Below are 21,259 nucleotides of genomic sequence, written 5' to 3' on the forward strand. Positions count from 1 at the left end.
TGTTTTTCTATTTAAAACTTTTCACATTTCTTTGCTTCCACAAAAATGCTGGTCCATTAGCCTAATGAAAAAATTCTGGATTTATGTCAGATTTCTAATTTGTGTTTTTCTTTGTAAGGACCTTTTTATAATATCAAGGGTATGTGAGGTTCTGTGTGGAATAATGTGAAGCATGAATGTTGTGTCAGAGAGGCAGCTGTTTGTGCGTTTTGGTAGTTCCTTAAGAAAGTCACACTTTAAAGAGAAGCTTTTCTGAGAAATCCTCTTTATTCTCCCATGAGAAACTGCCAAAGACTCCTAAGATTATGGTAACTTCAGAGCTTTCAAAAAACACCCCCCTCCTCTGCTGCGGAGTTCTCCTTTTTACAAGAGAGTATTTGTTTTGTATTTGTGAAAAGGGTAAATCGCCTCTAGGTATTCCCTAGAGCTGTCTCCTGTAGTACACAGTGAATCCAATTCAAAAAAGGAATTCTGGTGGTTCTTTGCCTGGAATGAGGTTGAGCCACTCATTCCATGTAGCATGACTTGAAAAATTGCCACTTATTGCTGCAATATTATGCTGTATGCATGAGTCTGCTGCCTTTTAGATCAACTTCCACTGCTGCTGCTCCTGATGTGCATGAGCTCTCAGCTGAGCAAGTGCTGGGGATGGTTTCTGAGGGCTGGAACACCTCCCATGAAGACAGGCTGAGAGAGTTGGGGTTGTTCAGGCTGGAGAAGAGAGGGCTTCAGGAAGACCTTCTAGCAGCCTTCCAGTACCTAAAGAGAGGGTTAGAAGAGAGCTGGAGAGGGACTTTTTACAAGGATGTTGAGGGATAGAGCAAGGGGTGATGGCTTTAAAGAGGGTGGGTTTAGATTAGGTATTTGGAAGAAGTTCTTTACTGTGAGAGTGGTGAGGTACTGGTGAGGTGTCTGATTGCCCAGGGAAGTTGTGAATGCCCTATCCCTGGAAGTGTTCAAGACCAGGTTGGATGGGGCTTTGAGCAACCCGGTCTAATGGAAAGTGTCCCTGGCCATGGCAGGAGGGTTGGAACAAGATGATCTTTAAGGTTTCTTCCAACCCAAACCATTCTGTAATTCTATGCAATTTCAAAATTGTGGGTTTTTATGAAAGAAATTTTAAGTTGGACTTTGATCCTTGCAGGTCTCTTCCAGGTCAGGATATTTATATGAATAACTTAATTTTTTTTTATAGTCGTATTTGCTTTGTAGAAGTCTGCCAGGGACTTGTGGTAATTACCAGAATAATGTTTCTCAGTATAAAAACCTGAGCTGTATTGGCCCTGCTACCCATAATTTCAAATTGAATTTGGTTTCAGTCTTCCTGGTCCTTTTCCTTGTTATATTATGAATTTTTATTTTTTTTTTTAATATTGGTTCAAATAACTTGCTCTCTTATTTAATTTTTATGGTAATTCTGGTATATGAATGAAAATGCAGTGTCATTGACAATTTATGCTGCACATACAGAATTTTCTGTTACTGAAAGTGTACAGGTCTGCTATGTGCTTTTGTAGAGCTCTATGATTATACCTGCTTTGCTGTTGTCCATGGGGAGGAAAAAAGAAATCAGAAGGATAATGTAAAGGATAAGCACATCATATGAGAAGTGGACTTGGTTGATAAATTAGCCTTTGCAGTGTGATGGCTGAGTTGCAGGGATGCCCTGCTCTCTCTGCTTTGGATCATTAATGTCTTGTGCAGTGGTAGACTGAACCTCAGAGAGAGGGGTGGCATCTTCACTTTCATCGTGAGATTTTCCACAGTTGCTGTCTCTGAGCCCTCCACCTGTGACCTGTGCATATTATCATGTCATTCCTTATACCTTATTTATTATAATTTCTTAAACTTACTCCAGTGTGTCAAGTGTTGTGGTTTTCTGCAAGTATGAAAGTGCTTACAATTGAACATGAGTACTTGACACGAGTGTTAGAAGCAGTATTTGTTGTAGTTCTCTCCACAGCTGAGGCTTTCCAAAAGTTTTACAAGAAGCTGAAAGTTAAAAGCATGTGTGAACACTTTGTGTGAATTGCATCTTTTTCTCCTTGCTGCTTCATGTTCGTTATCTTTTGGAAGATCTGAATTGAATTTGTTCCTTTCTAGCCCTCTGGTGCCTTCCTTGTTCTTACTGATGGCTTATAAGCCGTTGAGTCAGTTTGAGTCATCTCATCTGGTGTTATGGGTTATATTGATTATTTTAATCTCTTTCAAGTATTCCATTGTCATAGGAGCTTGGAGACAATGTTTTGCCAGCATCCTAGAGGCCTTGGCTGCAACTTTAGCCCTACATCTCATCTCCTCAGTGACTTTACAGGCCACTCACATCATCCCACTGTGCCTCAGGCTTCACCATCTTTAAGAGGAGTGTAGTGAGCAGTGTGCTTCCTTCTGCTTCACGCTGTGAAAATGTGTTTTAAGTAAAGCAAAAGAAGTGGAAAAGGCCTAGATACCTGGTACCATTCTCACCCTATAATATGCTTCTTCAGGCTTCAAGAACCTCCTGCATCAAATGTCCAATCCTCTTTGCCTGATCTAGAAGAGCAGAGTAGTAAACAGATGAGAGTGGCATCTATTTCAATATGAGCTTTGTTTTCATTTCAAACAGTGGCTTATTGCTTCTGTTTCACTCAGTATACTGTAATTTTGTAACCCTTTATTTCTGCCCCCCTGCTCTTCCTTCCACCCCTACCTCTCCCCCACCCCCAAGTGCTGTTTATACTCCTAGCTCCCTTTAGTCTAAGTAAGTTTGATACTTTTTTCATCCTGCCGAAGAAAAACATGTGGAAAATTTGATTGGCCTGAACCTTTCCGATGCTATGAAATGTGGCTGTTTTGGACACGGAGAACTAAGGTGGCTTTATGCTGAACCACATTGTGGCCTTTGTCAAGCTACTGCATAAGTATATACAGACCTTAAAATTTTAATTTAAGCATTTAGTATCTGTATAAAAGGATCGTTAATGTGTGATTAGGACAAAACAACATCTACTAGTCTATCTAATGGCAGTTGAAGCTTTTTTTTGTGCCTTCCAGCTGCTTCAGGTAGAGTTAGGTGAGAAAGCTTGAGTCAGGCCAGTGGTTTGCCAAGCAGCTGGCTGGTCTTAGCTCTTCCTGGCCTTGGGTTTGCCAACCCGCTGAGAGCTGATTTGATTTGCTAATCCAGCCAAAACCAAAACACTGAATTGTTTTACAGAATCACAGAATATGCCAAGTTGGAAGGGACACACATCAAGTTCAACCCTTAGCCCTGCATGGGACTGTCCCCAAGTGCCTGACAGTATCACCCAAATGCTTCTTAAACTCTATCAGGCTTGATGCTGTGACCACTTCTCTGGGGAGCCTGTTTCAGCACCCAACCACTCTCTTGGTGAAGAAACTTTTTCTAATATTGAAACTAAACCTCCTATGACACAGCTTCAGGCCATTCCCTCAGGTCCTGTCACTGGTCACCACAGAAGAGATCAATGTCTGCCTCTCCTCTTCCCCTCATGAGGAAGTTGTAGACTGCAATGAGATCTCACTTTCTTCTTCTCCAGGCTGAACAGACGAAGTGTCCTCAGCCACTCCTCATGTGCCTTCCCCTCAAGGCCCTCTACCATCTTCATTGCCCTCCTTTGGATGCTCTCTAAGAGCTTGATAACTTTCTTATACCGCAGTGCCCAAAACTGCACACAATATTCAAGGTGAGGCTGCCCCAGCGCAGAGCAGAGCGGGACAATCCCCTCCCTTGACTGGCTGGCAATGCTTTGCCTGATGCCCCCCAGGACATGGTTGACCCTCCTGGCTGCCAGGGCACTGCTGACTCATATTCAGCTTGCCATCGACCAGGACCCCCAGGTCCCTTTCCATGGCACTGCTTTCCAACACCTCATTCCTCAGTCTGTACGAACATCCAGAGTTGCCCCATCCCAGGTGCAGAATCCTGCACTTCCCCTTGTTGAAATTCATATGGTTGGTGACTGTCCAGTCCTCTAAATTGTCCAGGTCTCCCTGCAGGGCCTTCCTGCCTTCAAGGGAGTGAACAGCTCCTCTCAGTTTCGTGTCATCTGCAAACTTGCGTAGTATCCCTTCCACTCCAGTCATTTATGAAGATGTTGAGGAGCACAGGGCCTAAGATGGAACTCTGTGGAACCCCACTAGTGACAGGTCACCAGTCTGATGTTACCCCATTCACTATAACACTCTGTGCTCCACCCATGACCAATTGCTCACACACCACATGATGTGTTTATCCAGCTGTGTGCTGGACATTTTGTCCAGATGGATCCTGTGAGACAGTATCGAAAGCTTTACTGAAATCCAAAAAGATTACATCAGCTGGCTTCCCTTGATCAACCAGGTGGGTTACCTTGTTATAAAAGGAAATCAGGTTTGATAAGCAGGAGTTTCCTCTCATGAAGTCATGCTGCCTGTAACCGATGGCTGCATTGTCTTTCAATATTTCCCAAAATAATCTTCTTCATAACTTTATCAGGCACCGAATTGAGACTGACGGGCCTGTAGTTTCCAGGGTCCTCTTTCTTGCCCATCTTGAAAATCAGGACATTTTGGACTAGAGAGTTGCATTGGCTCAGTCTAAGGAGGTTGAGGGTGCACAGCATCAGGCAGGACTGCATGGGTGGGAGCTGGGAAGGAGCAGAAGGGGCCACGTCTCCCCCATGGGCAGCTTTGGTGTCTCAGATAACTTCTTCCTTTACACAGGTTAGGATGCAGGTAAGCTTTCTGCAGTGGTTTCTCTCCATCTTTGCAGGTGCTACACCACTTCTGAGAAGGGCACTGACATCCAATAGAAACAACAGTTGTGATTTTGGCCCTGGGTTTCACCAGCTGTCAAAAAGAGCAGGAAGAAACTCTTAATTTTCAGGGTTCAGATGAGTCTTTTTGTTTGCCACTCTCTTTGCTCCTGTACTAGTTGTCTACCTGCACATATGTTTTGGTTAGAGCCTTGGAATCTGCTGGCTGCTGCCATTTCTTCTTCATTAATACCCTCCCCAATTCCTTGTCATCTTTCTACTAGAGTGTCTTTTAATTTCTCTATCCTTTGTCCAAACCTGATCCATCTCTTCATCATGACAGACGTTAGGTATCCTAATCCTGCCAGGTTTGTTCAATGTTTACTTAATATTCTTCTGTTGCGTTCTGTAACCTTACTTCACTGTCTTCTAGATCAAAGTGATTTAGAGAAAGGTATGTAGCTTGACTAATGTGCTGCATTATTTTAGAGAGGGTAATTTTTAAGGCCTCTTACATAAAGGCATAAGAAAAATATTATGCTGGTGTTATGACAGCAGCTTAGTGAGACTAGTGTCATGCAGAAGAAAACCTTAAATAATGTCCAGTGCAGCATGCGGATGTTTAGACATGCTGATTAAAAAAATGAAAGGTTGCTTTTAATTTTCTAAGTAGCAGTTGCTTGTGATCAGGGTGGCCAATAGTTCTTAGATCTTTTCTTCCAAAGGGAAGTGTGTGTGTATAACTGAATGGTTATATATATATATATATAAAGAGTTTCTATATTACTAACTGTTAATAATAATAAAAAACCTCTTAGCTATATAAAGGAGTAATTTTGCTTATACCTTTCCTCCATTTTTTGGCTCCCAAATTTGAGTACTTTTTCCATGTTTCACTAAGGTTATCGGCCTGTCTGAATCTGTGTGTGAGCCACTAGATCATCTAGTCAGAAAAGCATTTATAGAAAGATTAAATGTTTGTAATATTTCCTTGCATTGATTTTTGTTTAATGGTATCACTTGAAATGACTGGATTGATTCCTATGTTTACAATTTAATGGAAAGAACAGGTTTCTTCTTCATCCACTTCATCCACTGACACTTTGGCTGTCAGTACACAACCAAACACTTCTGTAGTAACACAGCAGTTGTAGAGGTTCTTTCTGCCCTGTCGGTGTGGTCTGTGCTCTTCTAACTTCAGAAGAGCTCTTAAAACAGCTTTTGAATTAATATGAACACAGACCAGAATCTTTGTATGTAGCGGCACTTCCTGACTGGATGCCTGTGTTACCTTTTTAAATGTTCCTGTGTACCCCACACACAGGAAAATCAGATTTATTTGTAAGGGGGCCTGGAGTCTTTCTATGTAGAGCTTGGAATTTTGGAATTTTGGAATTCTGTAATTCCTGCCTCCAACTGCAGTTTTCTTGTTGGCACTGTTTGTCTTATAAAAAGACTTAATTTAATTAATTTTAAATAATAAGATTAATTTAATTGATTCTTTTTATATTTTTAGATTACAATGCCAATTGAGGAAAAATTTGCCTCTCCAGTAGTGTTTGGCATGGACTTGGGTAGGTTTCACTGGTATCTCTCCAACCTTGGTGGGTAGGCTAGTGCTGAATCATTGCAAAAGCTTGCCTGTGTTTTTCATTTCGCCTTCGTTTTGGCTTATTAAGCTAATATTTAGAAGTGTGGGATCCCTAATTTTTAATTCTCTTCCTTTTCAGCTAAGATTTCTTCTAATGGGAGTGCTGTTTTAAAATCTTTTACTCTTTGGTATTTGCTGTGTAAAAAATCTGTGGGAACAGATTGGGACATGGAAGAGTAATGTATAGTAAATGGTTTATCTTGTCAAAGACAGGGCTGGTTTTAGTCTATCCTTATGGAGGGATCTGGTATCTTACTACCTGTCACTGTTCTTTATACTATACTGTAGAACTGGTGATGCATTCACAAATACATAGGTTGGTTTGTGCTTCCTATTTTTCCCATATACGCTTCTCAATAATTGTAACCTCAGAGTTAAAGCCAGGCAGTGTTTAGTGGTACTCTTCCTGTGTCTCTGTTCAGCTGGAAAGTTGTATTTCCATTCTTTCTGTGTGCTACATGTTTTGGTCATTGATCACCATGTAAGAGTCATGCAGAATGAAAATTCATTTACCAAGACAGATAAATGAACAGTAGCAGTGGATTTCATCAGAAACCCAGCTAGAGTGTCAAAAAGAGGGTAGGAACATTCAACAAGTAAAACTGTGGTGCTTGAATTAAAAAAGAAGGTTTAAAGTTGTGCTAGGTAATGAAAAATCACACTGAATCTCTGTTGTAGCTTTGTCCCTTTTTAGGATAGAATTAATTATTTAGCAGAAATGCACTGTATAATGTGTTGTGAAAGCAGCATGGAAACAAAAGTAGCAAGCCAGTTGCTCAGATTACTTTCCATGGATATAGAGCAGACATCCACATTCAATGAGCAGCGCAGGCGAGCTGGTGCAGGTGTAGCCATTCCCTAGAATGGCAAGGAAGGTGTATTGCTTGGTGTTCCCTTCTCACTTACAGAACTCTGTAGATTATCAGATTTCCTATGCTTTTCCCAACCAGTGTTATTCCTTTTGTTTTTTGCTGGCCTTCCCAGTTATGCATCCTCACAGTCCTTGGCTCATCAGTGGGATCGGGCCAGGCTCTGGGCCTAGAGAGCTCTGGTCCCCAAAGAAAACAAATATTTGGGCCGTGTAATTGTTGTGATCTTGTACCCCTTTGACTTTCCTGCTTCGGAGGCCCTTAAACAAGGTGGCAGCTGCAAAGGGCCAGAGAAGGCTGGAAGGAAAAAATGCTGATGTAGCCAAGAGAGAATGATGGTCAGCCAGTGGGGAGTTGTCCCACCTGCTCTACTCACCTTCCTACCTTCTCTGGCAGCCCTGGCTGTGGCTGATAAGAGCCTGATTCATAAATACATAAAAATTTACATAATTAACTGAAATCTGGTTTCTGTCATGCTCTATTTCCAATGTGGTTGTGTTTACTTTTCCAGGAGAATAGGAATAATTTCCCATTGTGCATTACTGTAGCTTGTCTATCAGCCCTAACCCCAGCAGGTGATTAGCCTGTGTATTTTGAAAAGTAAAAAGTTTGCCTGATTTTCTAATCTTCATATGAGACATTAAGAAAAAATCATGATGGCTCTTACTTTGTGTTAATGGTCATATGGTTTGCCAGCTGTAAGGATATATACCTTGATGCTTATGTGCAAAACATCTTATTTATGAGTGATATAGTCTTCTTTGTACTTATTCTTTTATCAGGTATAAGAAACGTGTTTCCCTAAACATGGGTGAAACAGAGCAGAGACCAACAGCAGGATCCCGCTTAGGAGCTCAGGAAAATGCTGGGATCAGTACTTTGGAGCATGGACAGAAACCACCTATGACACCTCCAGGAAAACTTGTCTCCATTAAAATTCAGATGCTGGATGACACACAAGAAACTTTTGACATTCCGGTAAGGATGTGGAGGTTGGGGTGGCTAAAGATTATTCAGGCATTTCTAAAAATGCATGTTCTCAACCTAATTCTCTTTTTATTTCAACTGTGATTCTTTGGCTAATGAATTCATGTTGTGGAGAAAATGGCTACTATATCAGCATTAAATAGATGATGGTGCAATAGAATAACATTAAACAGGGAAGTCAACTGTAAATTACAGTTATTATCCTGTTTCTGTTTGAACAGCTTCAAAAGAGGTGAAAGTCCTTGGTAGTTTTTTTTTCTTCAAATATTACATTAGTGGTTTCCTCTACTTTCTAAACAGTTGTAATTCCTTGCTGCTGTTTTGCTCTTGATCCAGTAAACCATAGATCTATACAGATATTTTTTGTCTTTTCCTCTGGCAAGTCCTTAAGATAGTAACTTGAAATCATCAAAGTTTTTAGTAATTTATATCACTGTTATAGGCACTGAATGCTCTCCTTGCACTGAGTGCAAGGAAAGAAGAAAAGCAGTCTCATTTAAAGTTTCTCTGTACCCCACTGAAATTAATCCAGGTTTGTTCTTGCCAAGGACACAGAGTTACTACTGCTTTTGTGTGTGTTTGTGATCAGAAAAATCAGTTTGAATTAGTTTTGATACCAAGACCGATTCTGTTTCACAAAATCTGTTAATAACCACTAATGATTTTAACATGCCATGCTTACACAATTAGCATGTAAGATGGTTGAACACTGTTGCTGTTATGAAAGTGTGGACTGGAATGTATGTTTTTCAAAGTCTTCAGGGTTCAGTGAATAGGAAAATGGAAACCTGAGTTGAAATTTCATCCTTTGTTACTTGCATTTTCTGTAGCTATGGTAATATCCATGCCTTCATTGGCTCAGTTTTCCCTCCTGTAAAATGGGGGATCCCCAGCGAGATAGAGAGATCTCACACATATAAGAGCTGGAAAAGTGCTATCCCTATATTAAAGATGAAGTAATTCTGATTAGGAAAACTACCATTAGAAAATGGTTTTACCTGTTTATAAGGTTTCGTTGGTCTGTTTTGTATGTGTATATGTACATGATTTTTGGTCTGCTCTCTGTTGCTGTTTGTGATCCAACTACAACTGTGTGTTCAGTCTCGGATTTTATTTTGGTTGAAAGTAAGCTCTCTGGACAGGCAGGTTATGTGTAAACCTAAGTGCCATCCAATGAAATGCTCGTGTATGTAGAAACTTGTTATGCTTTTGTGCCTTTCAGAATGTCTATCAAATATTCATAGCGAAGAGTAAAATTAGCAGTCTTTAGGTAATCATTACTGTTTAAAAGTGTACTAGTTAAAATTATTAAATGCTAATAAAAGTTTCGGTGCTTTTTTATGTGGAACAAATATTCTTATTGTGACAGAGACAACTGTTATTTCCGGTTTCCCCCTGCCCCCCCATCCTACAGATGCTACTTCACCATACTTTGAAAATTGAAAATGATGTGCAAACACTTAGCAGGAGCCATGTTGGTATCAGGTTGCTTTCAATAAATTGCTTAGAAGAAAATATAAAGTAATGTGTGGATGCAGTGCACTTATGTAACACCAGCTTTGCTTCTGGGAGTTTAAGAAAACAGTATTTTTTTTGATCTTTAATATTAGAAGACATTGACATTTCATTTGTTTTTAAACTTCAGCAACACCTGAAAGACCTGGGGATTTAAACAACTCTGTGTTTGGATCACTTCAATATGATTATTTTCAGAGGCTTTTATTTCATCACTATCACTACTCAAGGAAAGCCCCATTGGTTTGAAACTCAAATCTTGTGGTGAAATTTGCAGGATGCCCAGATTATAAAATCTGTTACAACAGATTCCTAAACCCTTTTGTCTTTAAGCTATGCAAATGGAGGAACACACATAGTTTTCAGTTAATTTTTAGTCCCATCTCACAAAGCTGAATAAGTTTTAATACATCTGTTTATTCATGTTGGAAAACCTATTTTTAAGCTTAATGTTTTTAGCCAGATTGGTGTAGTATACACAGAAAAGGAAAGTGATACCATTTCAACAAAATATTTCAGGAGCAGCAAGTGTGGCTGTGGGCAGAGGATGTTAAACATACGTGCCTAAGCACATCTGTGGGCTTGCTTTTCAGCGGTGAATTAGGGACTTTGCGTGGTTGAAGGTCTGAACTACACTTTCCAAAGCTTGAGCTGCTACGATTATGAAGATAACTTTCCAAATATGATAAAAGTATAAACTGAGAAGGATTTGTGTTTCCTACAGTTTCAGAAATTTTGCTGCACAAACCTTTCTCTGCTAGCAAATGAGCCAAACTTTGGGTGCTTTTATCGCTGCTTGTAATGTGTCTTGTAGGATGGTATGAAGTTTAATTGATACCAGTTTGATTTGCTCACAAAGTCTGCATAAAAATAGAAACAGATACTGGTGCTACTTCTTCTTGAGTTTAAGGGAAGTAGTGAAACACTTGAGACTGTCCATCTGTCTAGTCCTACTTCTGTGCTACTTGATGCTACTCTTGTTATACCTTTACCACCACCACCCCATTAACTATAAGACCTTATATGTGTGGTATTTTATTGGGTTTTTTATTGTTTTGTTTGAATGTTGTCATGGTTTGGGGTTTTTACTGTGTGGTAGTTTATTTTTTCTTGTTTCTTGCATTTTGTTTTGTTTGGTTTGTTGTTTTTTTTTTTAAATTGTCTTTCAGGAGACAAGATTCAATATCCTTGCACTTGAGCAATCTCTTTTCTCACATAGTATGCAGATGACTTGCTATTATTAGTGCAAAATCCTTTAGATTCCTGTGTGTGTTCTCTATATAACAAAACAGGAGGAAAACATAACCTACTCCCACTACCTGCTAATGCTGCTGCCCTTTGTGCTGTTTAAAAGTGAAGTAACTCTAGTGTCATCTGAGTTTCTAAAGGAAAATTAATTCTTCTGGGCTTAGTGCTTTGATGCCATATAATCATACCATGTTGGACTTACTGTATTAGATCCTCACAAGCAAAAAAACCCAAAGAAACAAAAAAGAGAGAAGAGAGATCCACATACCTTCATTTGGGCCCATAAATGATATTTTTTTGCTAGGAAAAACCCCACAAAGTATATGGAGAGAGTTTGTATGGGAGGCTTCAAAAACTGAAGCCACAATGGAAGGCCTTCTTATCAATCTTTGCAAATGCAGTATTGTAAAAGGAAGAGTGCATAAGAAAAATCTTTTATGCTGCATGTTGTTAACAAAAAAACATTTAATTGCAGAATTTACCAACATTCCTATATTCCAAAAAGCTAATGAAAACTTGAATAGATAATCCTGGATCTTTTACATACATCCAGTTAGCTGGTTGCGTACAGATGTTTGGAGGAGGAAAGGGAAAGCTAGGCAATGCTATTTTGAAAACAAAAAATAAGATTACATTACTTCCACTTTGTATTTCCTGCCTTTAACATAAAAGGAAAATATAAAATTCTTCAGTTATCTCTTTGAGCACATTTTTACCTCTTCAGTTATGAGAAAATAAATTATGTAGAATATCCTTTCCCCCTTGAAGTTATTCAGCATTTTATGACTGATTTTCTGTACCTTTGTTTTGAGTCTGTCATGAACTCTCAGACAAGAGCTGGCTTCAGCTGCAGTTGTAGGTGATTAGTGCCTGAAAATCAGGCCATGAGTTGAGAGTTCATGATCATTCAGCACTCGCAGCTGTTGGTCACGATGCTAGCTTTGTGGAAGGGGTTGCATGCAAGTGTGGAATAGATTTCTGCCTCTTGCGTTTTGTTTCCAATTTCCACTTTGGCTGTATTTAGTAAAAAATTAGTTAGATATGCTAACTGAAGACTGCAGAGGTCCAAAATACAGCATTCAGTTTCAGCTAGTGTTTGGCTAAGTTATGACTACTTGATAGAATGAGCAAATGCATTTCTTTTCTGCTGCGTAAGAAGACAACAGCTTTAACTAAAATGACTAATGCGAAGGAGGAAGAATATTTTTCACCCTGTGTACACATAATGATTCCATAAAGCTGTAGTAAAACTTAGGGATTTTCATATGTTTGCTTTAATACAATCTTCTCTGTAGATTCAAAGGAGTTGAAGTAAAAATGAAATACAGTTTTTAAAGAGCAGTAAAAATAGCAGATGATTGCATCTACTAGAGGTCCTTCTGGGAAAGAACACCCAATCATGTTTAGTGTCTATGCCATTTATATCTTATTTACTTTTATAGTTGTTTCGGGGCCAGAAGTAATCTGTTTTAAAACTACTCCTAAACATTAAGAGTGTTGTTCCTTTCTAGGTAGTGCTGAAGACATGACTGATTTTCTTGTTAGACTGCTGGGACGATCTGGTGACTCAGACCAGGTTTAACCCTGACTAATATAATGCTTGTCACTGATCATATCCTACTCTCTGAGTGAGTGAAGCTGATGTGACTGGAATGATACTACTGATGCTAAATAAAGGGTCAGAGCTGTTCTTTTCCTCTTACCATCAAAGGTGAGATCAAAGTATGTCACAGGAGGTGAGGATTCTTCTTCTGGTTAGGATCTGATTTCTTTAATTAAAACCAAACCGAAGTCCTCTTTATTGTGTCTGGAAGAAAATAGTTGCTTCCTTCTTGTGGCTGTCTTTTGGAAAGACCAAAACATACTTGCCTGTCAGATTACTCAAGTTTATTAAACATCTGTTTTTTGTATTGTCAACTTCCTTTCCCTATGAATGTATTCAAGCCTTTTGAAACATGCAGGGTTGGAAAATGTCATTTGCTTTGGGGGATTAACACCAGGTTTCTTAAGCAATAGGAATCTCTTAATAGAAAACAGGGTGAAGGTGTAATCTTTAGTAAATGTCATTTGTAAACATTTCATTTCAATCTGTTTTTCTCTCAGAAGAGAAAGGCTTCATCTTCTTTAGGTTACTCAAGAATAAAGAGAATAAAGACCAAATGGTCTTGATCTACAACTATATATCTGCCACTGGAGTTTGGATGTAGTACCTCGGCAGGGAATTTCTGTCCCTCAAGTTCCAAATTTTTCAGAGAGAAGGACTTCGTAATCCTGCCAGAGCTCTGTTTCTTAAGACTAATGTTCTGGATGGGGTTTTTTGTTGTTTGTTTGGGAGGGTTTTTAGTTTGTTTGTTTGGCTGGTTTTGTTTGTTCATGCAGCCATATAATGGTGGCTCATATTCCCTTCACTGGGAAAATGCCTGCAAAGTGTACTCCCCACCAACTCCAGGCCAGTTTAAGTGTGCCAGGAAAAGCTTAATATTAGAAAGTCACAATACTTAATAACAAAGATTACATGTGCTTTGTTATAAATTTCCACAAGTGCTGTGTTACTTTATTAAGTTCAAAATTTCAGCCACAGTTTTATAAATGTTTAAATTATTTTCTATAATGTTTATGGGCCATGATAATTGCTTTGTCCTAGGTATTTACCCCACTCCTCCATAAGCAATTACAACTAGTGAATAAAACAATTTAATAAAAAGAGCATGAGACAGTAAGGCAATGCAGAAACTTGAAACAGTGTTTTGTGCTTTCTCAGCCAGCTTCAGCTTCAGTTCAATATGAATTGCATTTTTTTTCCAGCTTAGGAAGTGAACAGCAGGTCAAATGTCAGTTATTCATCAGTCTGAGACTTTCTTTTCTTCCCGTGCCTGAAATTATTTGGCCATTGCTGTCAGACTATTTCCGGTGAATATAAAGCATTTAAATATCCACTAATTGTCATGCCAACTCTACTCGATCTTCTGAAATTACAAGAAAAGCATTTTTTTCTGTAACTCTGAAACACATCACTTGCATTTTTCTCAGCAGAAGATTATAGCTGAAGTAGATACCTGGTAAACTGTGATTTTTGTTGACAAATGATTAGAATGTCTTTGTTGAAAGAGTATTTTAGTATTTTGTGTTAATAATTTGTGTGCTTTTCAAAACAAGAGAGAGAATAATTCACAAGCAAACTTATGTAACCTGAGGTAGTGGACTGTTAAAACTGTTGATTTCTTTGTTAACATTCTTTAGAATGAATAGAATAAGAAGGAATATAATTTTAAGTGCCAACAGATCTAGTCCATTTTCTCACTAGATTGATGTGTTTGAAGATAACTGGGAAATGAATGTAATTTTCTTGAATGGATTAGTGTAAGTTGTAGTTAGGGAAGGCTTCTCAAATAATGCCTTTTCACCTCTCTTGGTTCAGCTGACTCACCAAGTCATGCACTAATGTGTGAGCTGGCACAGGAAGGGCAGCTTTGGATGAAGAGGCCATGTGTGAGCATTTCTGAACTCTACTGCACTGACTGAAGGGGTCATTGAAATCAGGCTGTTAATTTTGGTAATTGTTTCTATGCCTGCAGGTTGGTTTGCACAGTACTGGTGAATCTGTGAGGGAGTGTGGGCTCCCTCTCAGCTATGAGGTGTTTCCCTTGGCCACATGTTTGGAGGTGACAGATGTCCAAGGAACAGTGGGAGGTGTTTGCCACGTCTCCTCTTCGAAGTGTACATATATGGGTGGCTAGTGGCAGAAGTGGAGGCTGATTACTCTAGCTCTACGTTTTCCTGTTCCAGGGGTGATGGGAGGGATGTTCTACCTCTGGTCTGAGGCGGGAGGAGAGCCGAACTGCCTGTGTGCATCCTTCCTTCCCCTTGAAACTGAGGTTCATCTCTTCTATTTTTGAAGATTTTCAAAACTGGAGGTCAAAGCTTCAGCTAATAATTTTCATCCATAGCTGGGTGAAAGCATAGTACATTGAACATGCTATTCATCATGCCTGTCTCAAAGGTGTATTTTAGGATGAGATGAATTGCTCTCTGGAGGTGCTTCTATATTCCTATAAGTTGCTATTCTCTGTCCCAGGTCTAACATAGAATCATGTAGGTTGGAAAAGGCCTTTTAAGATCATTGAGTCCAACCATATTTATGTAACATTTAACTATATAGCAGTATCATGCAATTAAAAAAACATCAAAGGACAAATGCTGTGATACCTCAGTTGTACATCCAGTATAGAAGTGGATGACCCATACCTGAAACAGACCAACTAGGTATAAAGATAAGGAATGTCCTTACTGTCTCCATCCATTCAAATGGTTATCATAATCTATAAAACGAAGATTCAGCAGCTGGACAGGGTTAGGTGCATGGCTGATAATGGGAGAGGAAATGTCTCTTCTTATTTCTGACAGTTCCTGATACGGGAATACTCCTTTCCCCGAGCACCTCCCCATATTACTTACCTTTGGGAGGAGTATAAAAGTTGCAAAATAAAGTGTGCTGTGAAGGAAGAGTGCATTGGTGCTGTGCAACAGTGGTGCACATGCATGGCATGATTTACTTAAGCACATTCTTTGTTAGCACAAAGATGGTCAAGATCAAGTTACTTTCCTTAAGCCCTTTATGCAAAACAGTTGTCTGTGCTTCTGAATATATGTTCTGGAGGGGCATAATAAATGAAATTGGTAAACTTCTGTGAGAAAATAGCTGCCTTGCTCCACCTCCTGAATTAAAAAAGTGTGTGTTGTCCAGAGCTAAAGACATGCAGCATAAGTGTGATGCTTTGCCAAGAGCACAGTCTCTGCAGGCATTTCAAAGCACACCTGGTTTATAATTCTGCACTGAGCAAAAGATCAGAAAACTTGGGTTCATATGTAACTTGGGCTGGTATGTGATTATGTCACACAGCCATTCAGAGCACTGGATTTCAGTAATTTAAATGTAAAGTAAAAGCATATCTGCCTGTAACTTGTTCTCTCATCTGTTTGAGGGATGAAGGAATCTTTGTTGTGGGATCTCTGTGCTTTCCACCATTATTTTGAACAGAATTGAAAGCTATCTGTGCAAACGAAGGCTTATACAGCACAGGATAAAAGAATAACAAAATGTTATAAATTGTCCACTTGTTTCTCTTTCAATTCATTCTCAGTTGATCATGATCATTTATTAACAATTTTTGCTTGGTGCTAACACAAACTGTTGAAATGCTTCTCTCCAGGTTCATTTACCTACTATGGATTCTTGCTCTGCATCCAACCTTGCTTGGCCTTTTAGCTTGGGATGTTAATGTTTTTGGACTGTGATTCATCTCTGTATGTTTGTCGGGGTGCTTTTTCTTTCCTCAGACCTGAAGTCTGCCACAGACCCTCTTTTCCTCCCTACTTCTGCAGGATGCCTGGGTTGTTTAGCTGGTAGAGGCACAGCTTTAGCAGCTACTGGGGGTAGCAATCCCACCACTCTGCTGCACTGACAAGGATGCTTGTCTGCCATGGTAAGGCAGCCCACTGGGGCAATCCTGCCTAAAAAGCTTTGCTTTTCACCAATTTAGCTACAGCTATGGGCTTCCTATAGATGCTGATAGGGATGCAACAGATGGAAGGACCATGTTAGTAGTAGTTCAGATTTGGGTAAAGCTGCTGTGGAAGTACACAGCTGCAGAGATGGGAAAGAGATTGAATGTTAGGAACTCCTCCAACCCTTAAAATGCTTAAGAATGTGACTATATCAGTTGATATTTTAGGACTTCTTTGGTGTTCTCATTTGATACCTCTTGTTCCTTCCTTGCTTGGCACTAGAACATGCCACTTTATATTGCCTATCCTCCTTGTCCTCTCTGCCTCTCCAAAGCTCCTTTGCCAACTGCTGGTTCAATTCCTTGCCATTGGTATTCTCCAAACAAACAGGAGATAGCAGTGTGGAAATACATGGGAGTCCTGGGTGTACCTCCTAGCTGTTCAGCCAGCTTTATTCCAGTGATGATGTTGTGCTGCATAGGGGAGAAAGCGCTCATCACTTCAAAGGCTGAATCTGCACTGCAGAACTAGGGATGCTTTCTGTAATAGCAAAGTCAAATTCTCATTCGTTAAAGTGAAATTTGTCTAGCTTAAAATAAACTAAAACCCCTATAACTAGAATGCAGTGATTAAAGCAGTGTGTCTTATCTTGTTACAGTCTAAAGGGGCTCCACCAGTTGCCAGATTTAAAAGCCTTCAGAAAGACTTATTTATAGGCTGCTTACCTGTAAACTTGTCTCCACTGCTCCAACAAGCTACCTTGATAAAGCTGTGATTACAATATGCACGCACAATTAAATGTTGTCTTTTGCATGCCAATATGTAAATCACATAAAATGCATGGCTGAAAATGTCTACCAAAGCTTTTGTGCATATTTGAATAAGACTACTGTGTTAAAATCATTCTTGGATAAATATGTCAATTATGAATAAAAAGTGATGCATGAGGCACACATCAAGCACCAGATAACTTAGTGAATACAAACAGCAATTGCAGAAGTAGATTACAATATTTCCCTTTCTTATCCCCATCCCCAAAATGGAGGCTTTGACTGATAGAAATTGTACAAACATAACGCTACCAGAATATAAATAGCAAATGGTGAGTTATGACTTAGTGCCAATTTGCTTTTTGATGGCCTGTTGGCAGGTGAAAATATTCATGCAGAGCACAGCAGCAGGGGGTTTTTCTCATCATTTTTTTATCTGTTATCTTCCTACCTGGTTTTCTGATTGAACGTGGAGTCATTCCTTCTTTTTTTCTTCAGTTTGCCTTGCTTTTATAATTCTGGTCTTATTCTCATGCCATAATGTCTTCATATGGTTCTTATTGAATTTAAAACAATCTCCATTTGATAGATAGTAGACAGTACTTGTGTGTAGCTGTTGCTTAGTATTCAGGGGCTAGTTCTTTGTGCTTAAAAGGAGACCTTTTACTCTTAAATGACTCTTCAGATTTCATTGCTTCATTCCCTGGTGCAGATGCTCAGTTTTATTCCCTTCTGTCATATCACCCCCATCTAACATCTCAGTTTTGTCCTTTCTTAGAAGACATTCATCTTTGTATCCTCTGTATGGATGGCTCCTTGTAGAGCTCTCTTTGCAAGGGGCACATTTGGCCAGAGCAGCAGGTACTGGATCTAGAGTGACCATAAGTCAAGGGAGCACCTTGCCTTTCTGATTACTGGCAGCGGTAAGCAGGATCCTCAGCCACTTTACATTGTCTTTGGTTACTGGAGTTGCTAGAAATAATCTGGGTTACATCATACAATGATGTGATCCAGGAGTCTCCTCCAAGAGCGGTGAATATAGAAACAAATCTCAGATACCACAGTTTTGGTGAACAGACTTGAAATAAAAGGGATTTTGCAGAATTAATTAAGGTAATACATGTGAAATAATGTAAAAGAGAATGCTCCGTCAATGCTCTGCTTTTTATATCTTATATAAAAATATATCTTAGAGCAATTATAAAAGGATCTTACCAAGTAGTTTTTAGTGTTGGATTCACACAGACTAGCACTGCAACCAAAAGTATATGTAGCCCAGTATATTCTGCTCTTAGATGTTCCAGAGTAATTCAGGAACACCTCTGCAGTCAGAGACAAGCACTGGCAGCTGGCAAAAGAAAACACTTTTCATGAAAGCACTTGTATACTCATTCATAGTGTGATATAGAGTGGAAGGGACTCTGGAAGTAGTCTGGTCCAGCTCTTGGCTCAAGGCAAGGCCAGCAGTGAGCAGATTGCCCACAGGCCTAGGAAACACTTAACTGTAAGGATTCAGGAGTAATGTGTTCTAGAATTTTTTGTCTAGTTGAAGCTCAGAGTCACCAGTGGAAAGTCTGTCACTTTAAGCTGGCAACTGGCAGCTCTGAGATAGAAACCATCAGATTTCTATGTGGCAAATGAGGATTTGCAGCCATATCTGTGGGTTTGTAAGAGAAACAAGGCAGTAGTCATTTTATAAACTGGAGACAAGTCATAAGCTTACTTATGTTCTAGAGTTCGTCAGACCCTTCAGGTTTTCTTTGTAGTTTTTTACTTCATGTCAAGGTATGGGTAGGTGTGCTTTGAAAGACTATAGATGATTCTAAAAATAAAATTAAAGTGGAAAGCAAATGCTTCACGTGGCTGATTGTGTCACAACATGCTCAGCTCCATGACTTCGGCAATCTCAGGAGGAGCAAGGTAGAAATAGCAAGCTGCAGGAAAGCAGGCTTTGTGAACAGAAGAGACTTTCATAACTGCATCTGCTTTAAAAAAGTCAGCAAGTCCCTCTGAAAATCTCATGAAAACCTGGATCCACACCAACTGTAGAAGAGCTAAATTTTCAGACTTTTTTTTCTACGAAACCTTTGATTGCTGCTGTTAGAGAAATAGACTAAGGAGCAGATAATCTTTTTGTTTCACTTACATGTGCTGACTCTAGCCAGTGCTATTGCTTTTTGTATCTGTTCCATGAAACAAGCAACCTTAAACAGATACCTATGCCTTTCACTGGAAAGGTCAATTCTGTGCAGAGCCTTTCAGGTCTGTGTTGCTTACGTTTCATTACAGGGAAGGTCACATACACACAACTTAGCCAGGTTGCTGAGGAAACAGTTCAGCATTTTCTTGGGCTGAGGGAACAAGTCTTTGTGGGTTCAATTAACACTGTTGCTGCTTGTTACGCTGAAATGAACTGATTTCCAGTACAGGTATATCTGTGAAGTAAATTCCTTATGTGTTTTGGATTTAGTGTGTGGTTTTTTTTTTGCTTTGAGGTTCTTCTGTTTAGGATGCCATGGGGGAAGAAAAAAACCCAGAACTCAAGTTCTCAACCTCTGTCATAATATTTTACTGAGAGTTCAACTGAAAGTTAACTCCTTCAGCACTCTCAGAATTAATTAATTCCTGTTAAATAATTACTTGAAGATGAAACGTGTCCACCTGACAACAAAGTAGCATGAAAGGATTAAATAACTAAAATAATAAACACAAACTAATATTTTTGAATCTGTTGATAGCTGAGGTGTTAACATTTAAATTTTCTATTTCAAATTAGCAAGATGTTTTAACAGGAGATGCCTATTTAACAGGAGAAGCCTGGATAATATGACTATGAAGTATGATTATTCCTGACAATAAATAACTTGTCCTCCTCTCATACAGACATCTCAGTACCACTCACATTTGTCCTTTGTAGCTGTCAGACCCTCACATTGATATTTCCCAGGTGGCCAGAGGTTACCAATCACCACTGTTTTCATTTGGGGACATTTGAAGGTCCCAAAAGGCTGTCTAGTGCTGGTGCAAAGTCCTTTGAAAAGGTCATGGAAGCATGTGGAAGGCAATACCATGTCAATGAACTTGCTGCTTGTAGAAATGGTCCATGGATTCCTGGGTCCTTGGGCTGAAAACCACTGCACTGGGATGTGAAGTGCTTGGGTATGTATATACCCTGTACCTCAGCATCATAAGTTATTTTTAACTCTTCATCTGTCACAGTTGTACACAGTTCTGGCCCTGAAAAGCACTGAAGCAACAAGTGGAGCCCTCTCTGTTAAGGGAATGCCTTTGCCTTCACTTTCAGGCTTCAGTCCCCCAGTGGTTTTCTTTTACATTCCTATACTGGTGTCTCAGAAGACTTGAGAGTGAGCTGGAACCCTAGCCTATGATTTTCCCCACTCCTTAGTTGTTAGTTGGGTTTCTGGCTGTGTTTTGGGCCATTCCAAGGAGAGCTGTCTGAGATAATGCTAGCTTTGAGTGAGGACTCGTCCTGACCTGTGAGTCAGTACATGCATTTCTGGTCTTTGGGGTTGCAGTTGCTCCCTCGTTCTCTTTTATTTACAACTCTGAGGAAACAACTATAACTATATGGATACAATTATGAGGATAGCCTTGGGGTACAGCTCAAGCAGTGGCAACGTCTTCTAGCATGCCAGATAGTAAGCTTGTTGTCTTTGTTTTGTTCTTCTGTTATTTCTGTTTCCCTTACCCTCTCTGATAAAATCATTTCATGGAAACATAAATGCCCCCCTGAGTTAAGACTGGCTTTACATTTTGTCTCCCAACCTGGCACATGAGCTCTCTCCTCTTCCTTTCTCTTGTTATTCCCTAGTACCCAAAGCCCCTTTTGAATCTGCTGACACCTCCTACCTCCACAATCTTCCATGGCAGAAAGTTCTAGCTGTTTGCTGCTTCTTTTACTTCCTCTAAGTTGATTAGTAATACTAATCTCTGCTCTGTAGAGTTTGAGCTATTCTATTT

The 21,259-nt window shown here is 39.6% G+C and overlaps 1 protein-coding gene across 2 annotated transcripts in view; it reads left to right on the forward strand.

The window, feature by feature from the left end:
* The window catches only part of FARP1 (FERM, ARH/RhoGEF and pleckstrin domain protein 1), a 181,221-nt gene that overhangs the window by 9,778 nt on the left and 150,184 nt on the right, over nt 1–21,259 (forward strand). For both annotated transcript variants that reach the window (XM_018071128.1, XM_018071129.1), the window contains exon 2: nt 8,036–8,231. In XM_018071128.1, the coding sequence (XP_017926617.1) occupies nt 8,061–8,231 (171 nt within the window). In that variant the 5' untranslated portion in view covers nt 8,036–8,060. The remainder of the gene's footprint in view (nt 1–8,035; nt 8,232–21,259) is intronic.

The sequence above is a fragment of the Manacus vitellinus genome, unplaced genomic scaffold (assembly GCF_001715985.3).
Source record: "Manacus vitellinus isolate BGI_N305 unplaced genomic scaffold, ASM171598v3 scaffold_2_pilon, whole genome shotgun sequence".
Lineage (NCBI taxonomy): Eukaryota > Metazoa > Chordata > Aves > Passeriformes > Pipridae > Manacus > Manacus vitellinus.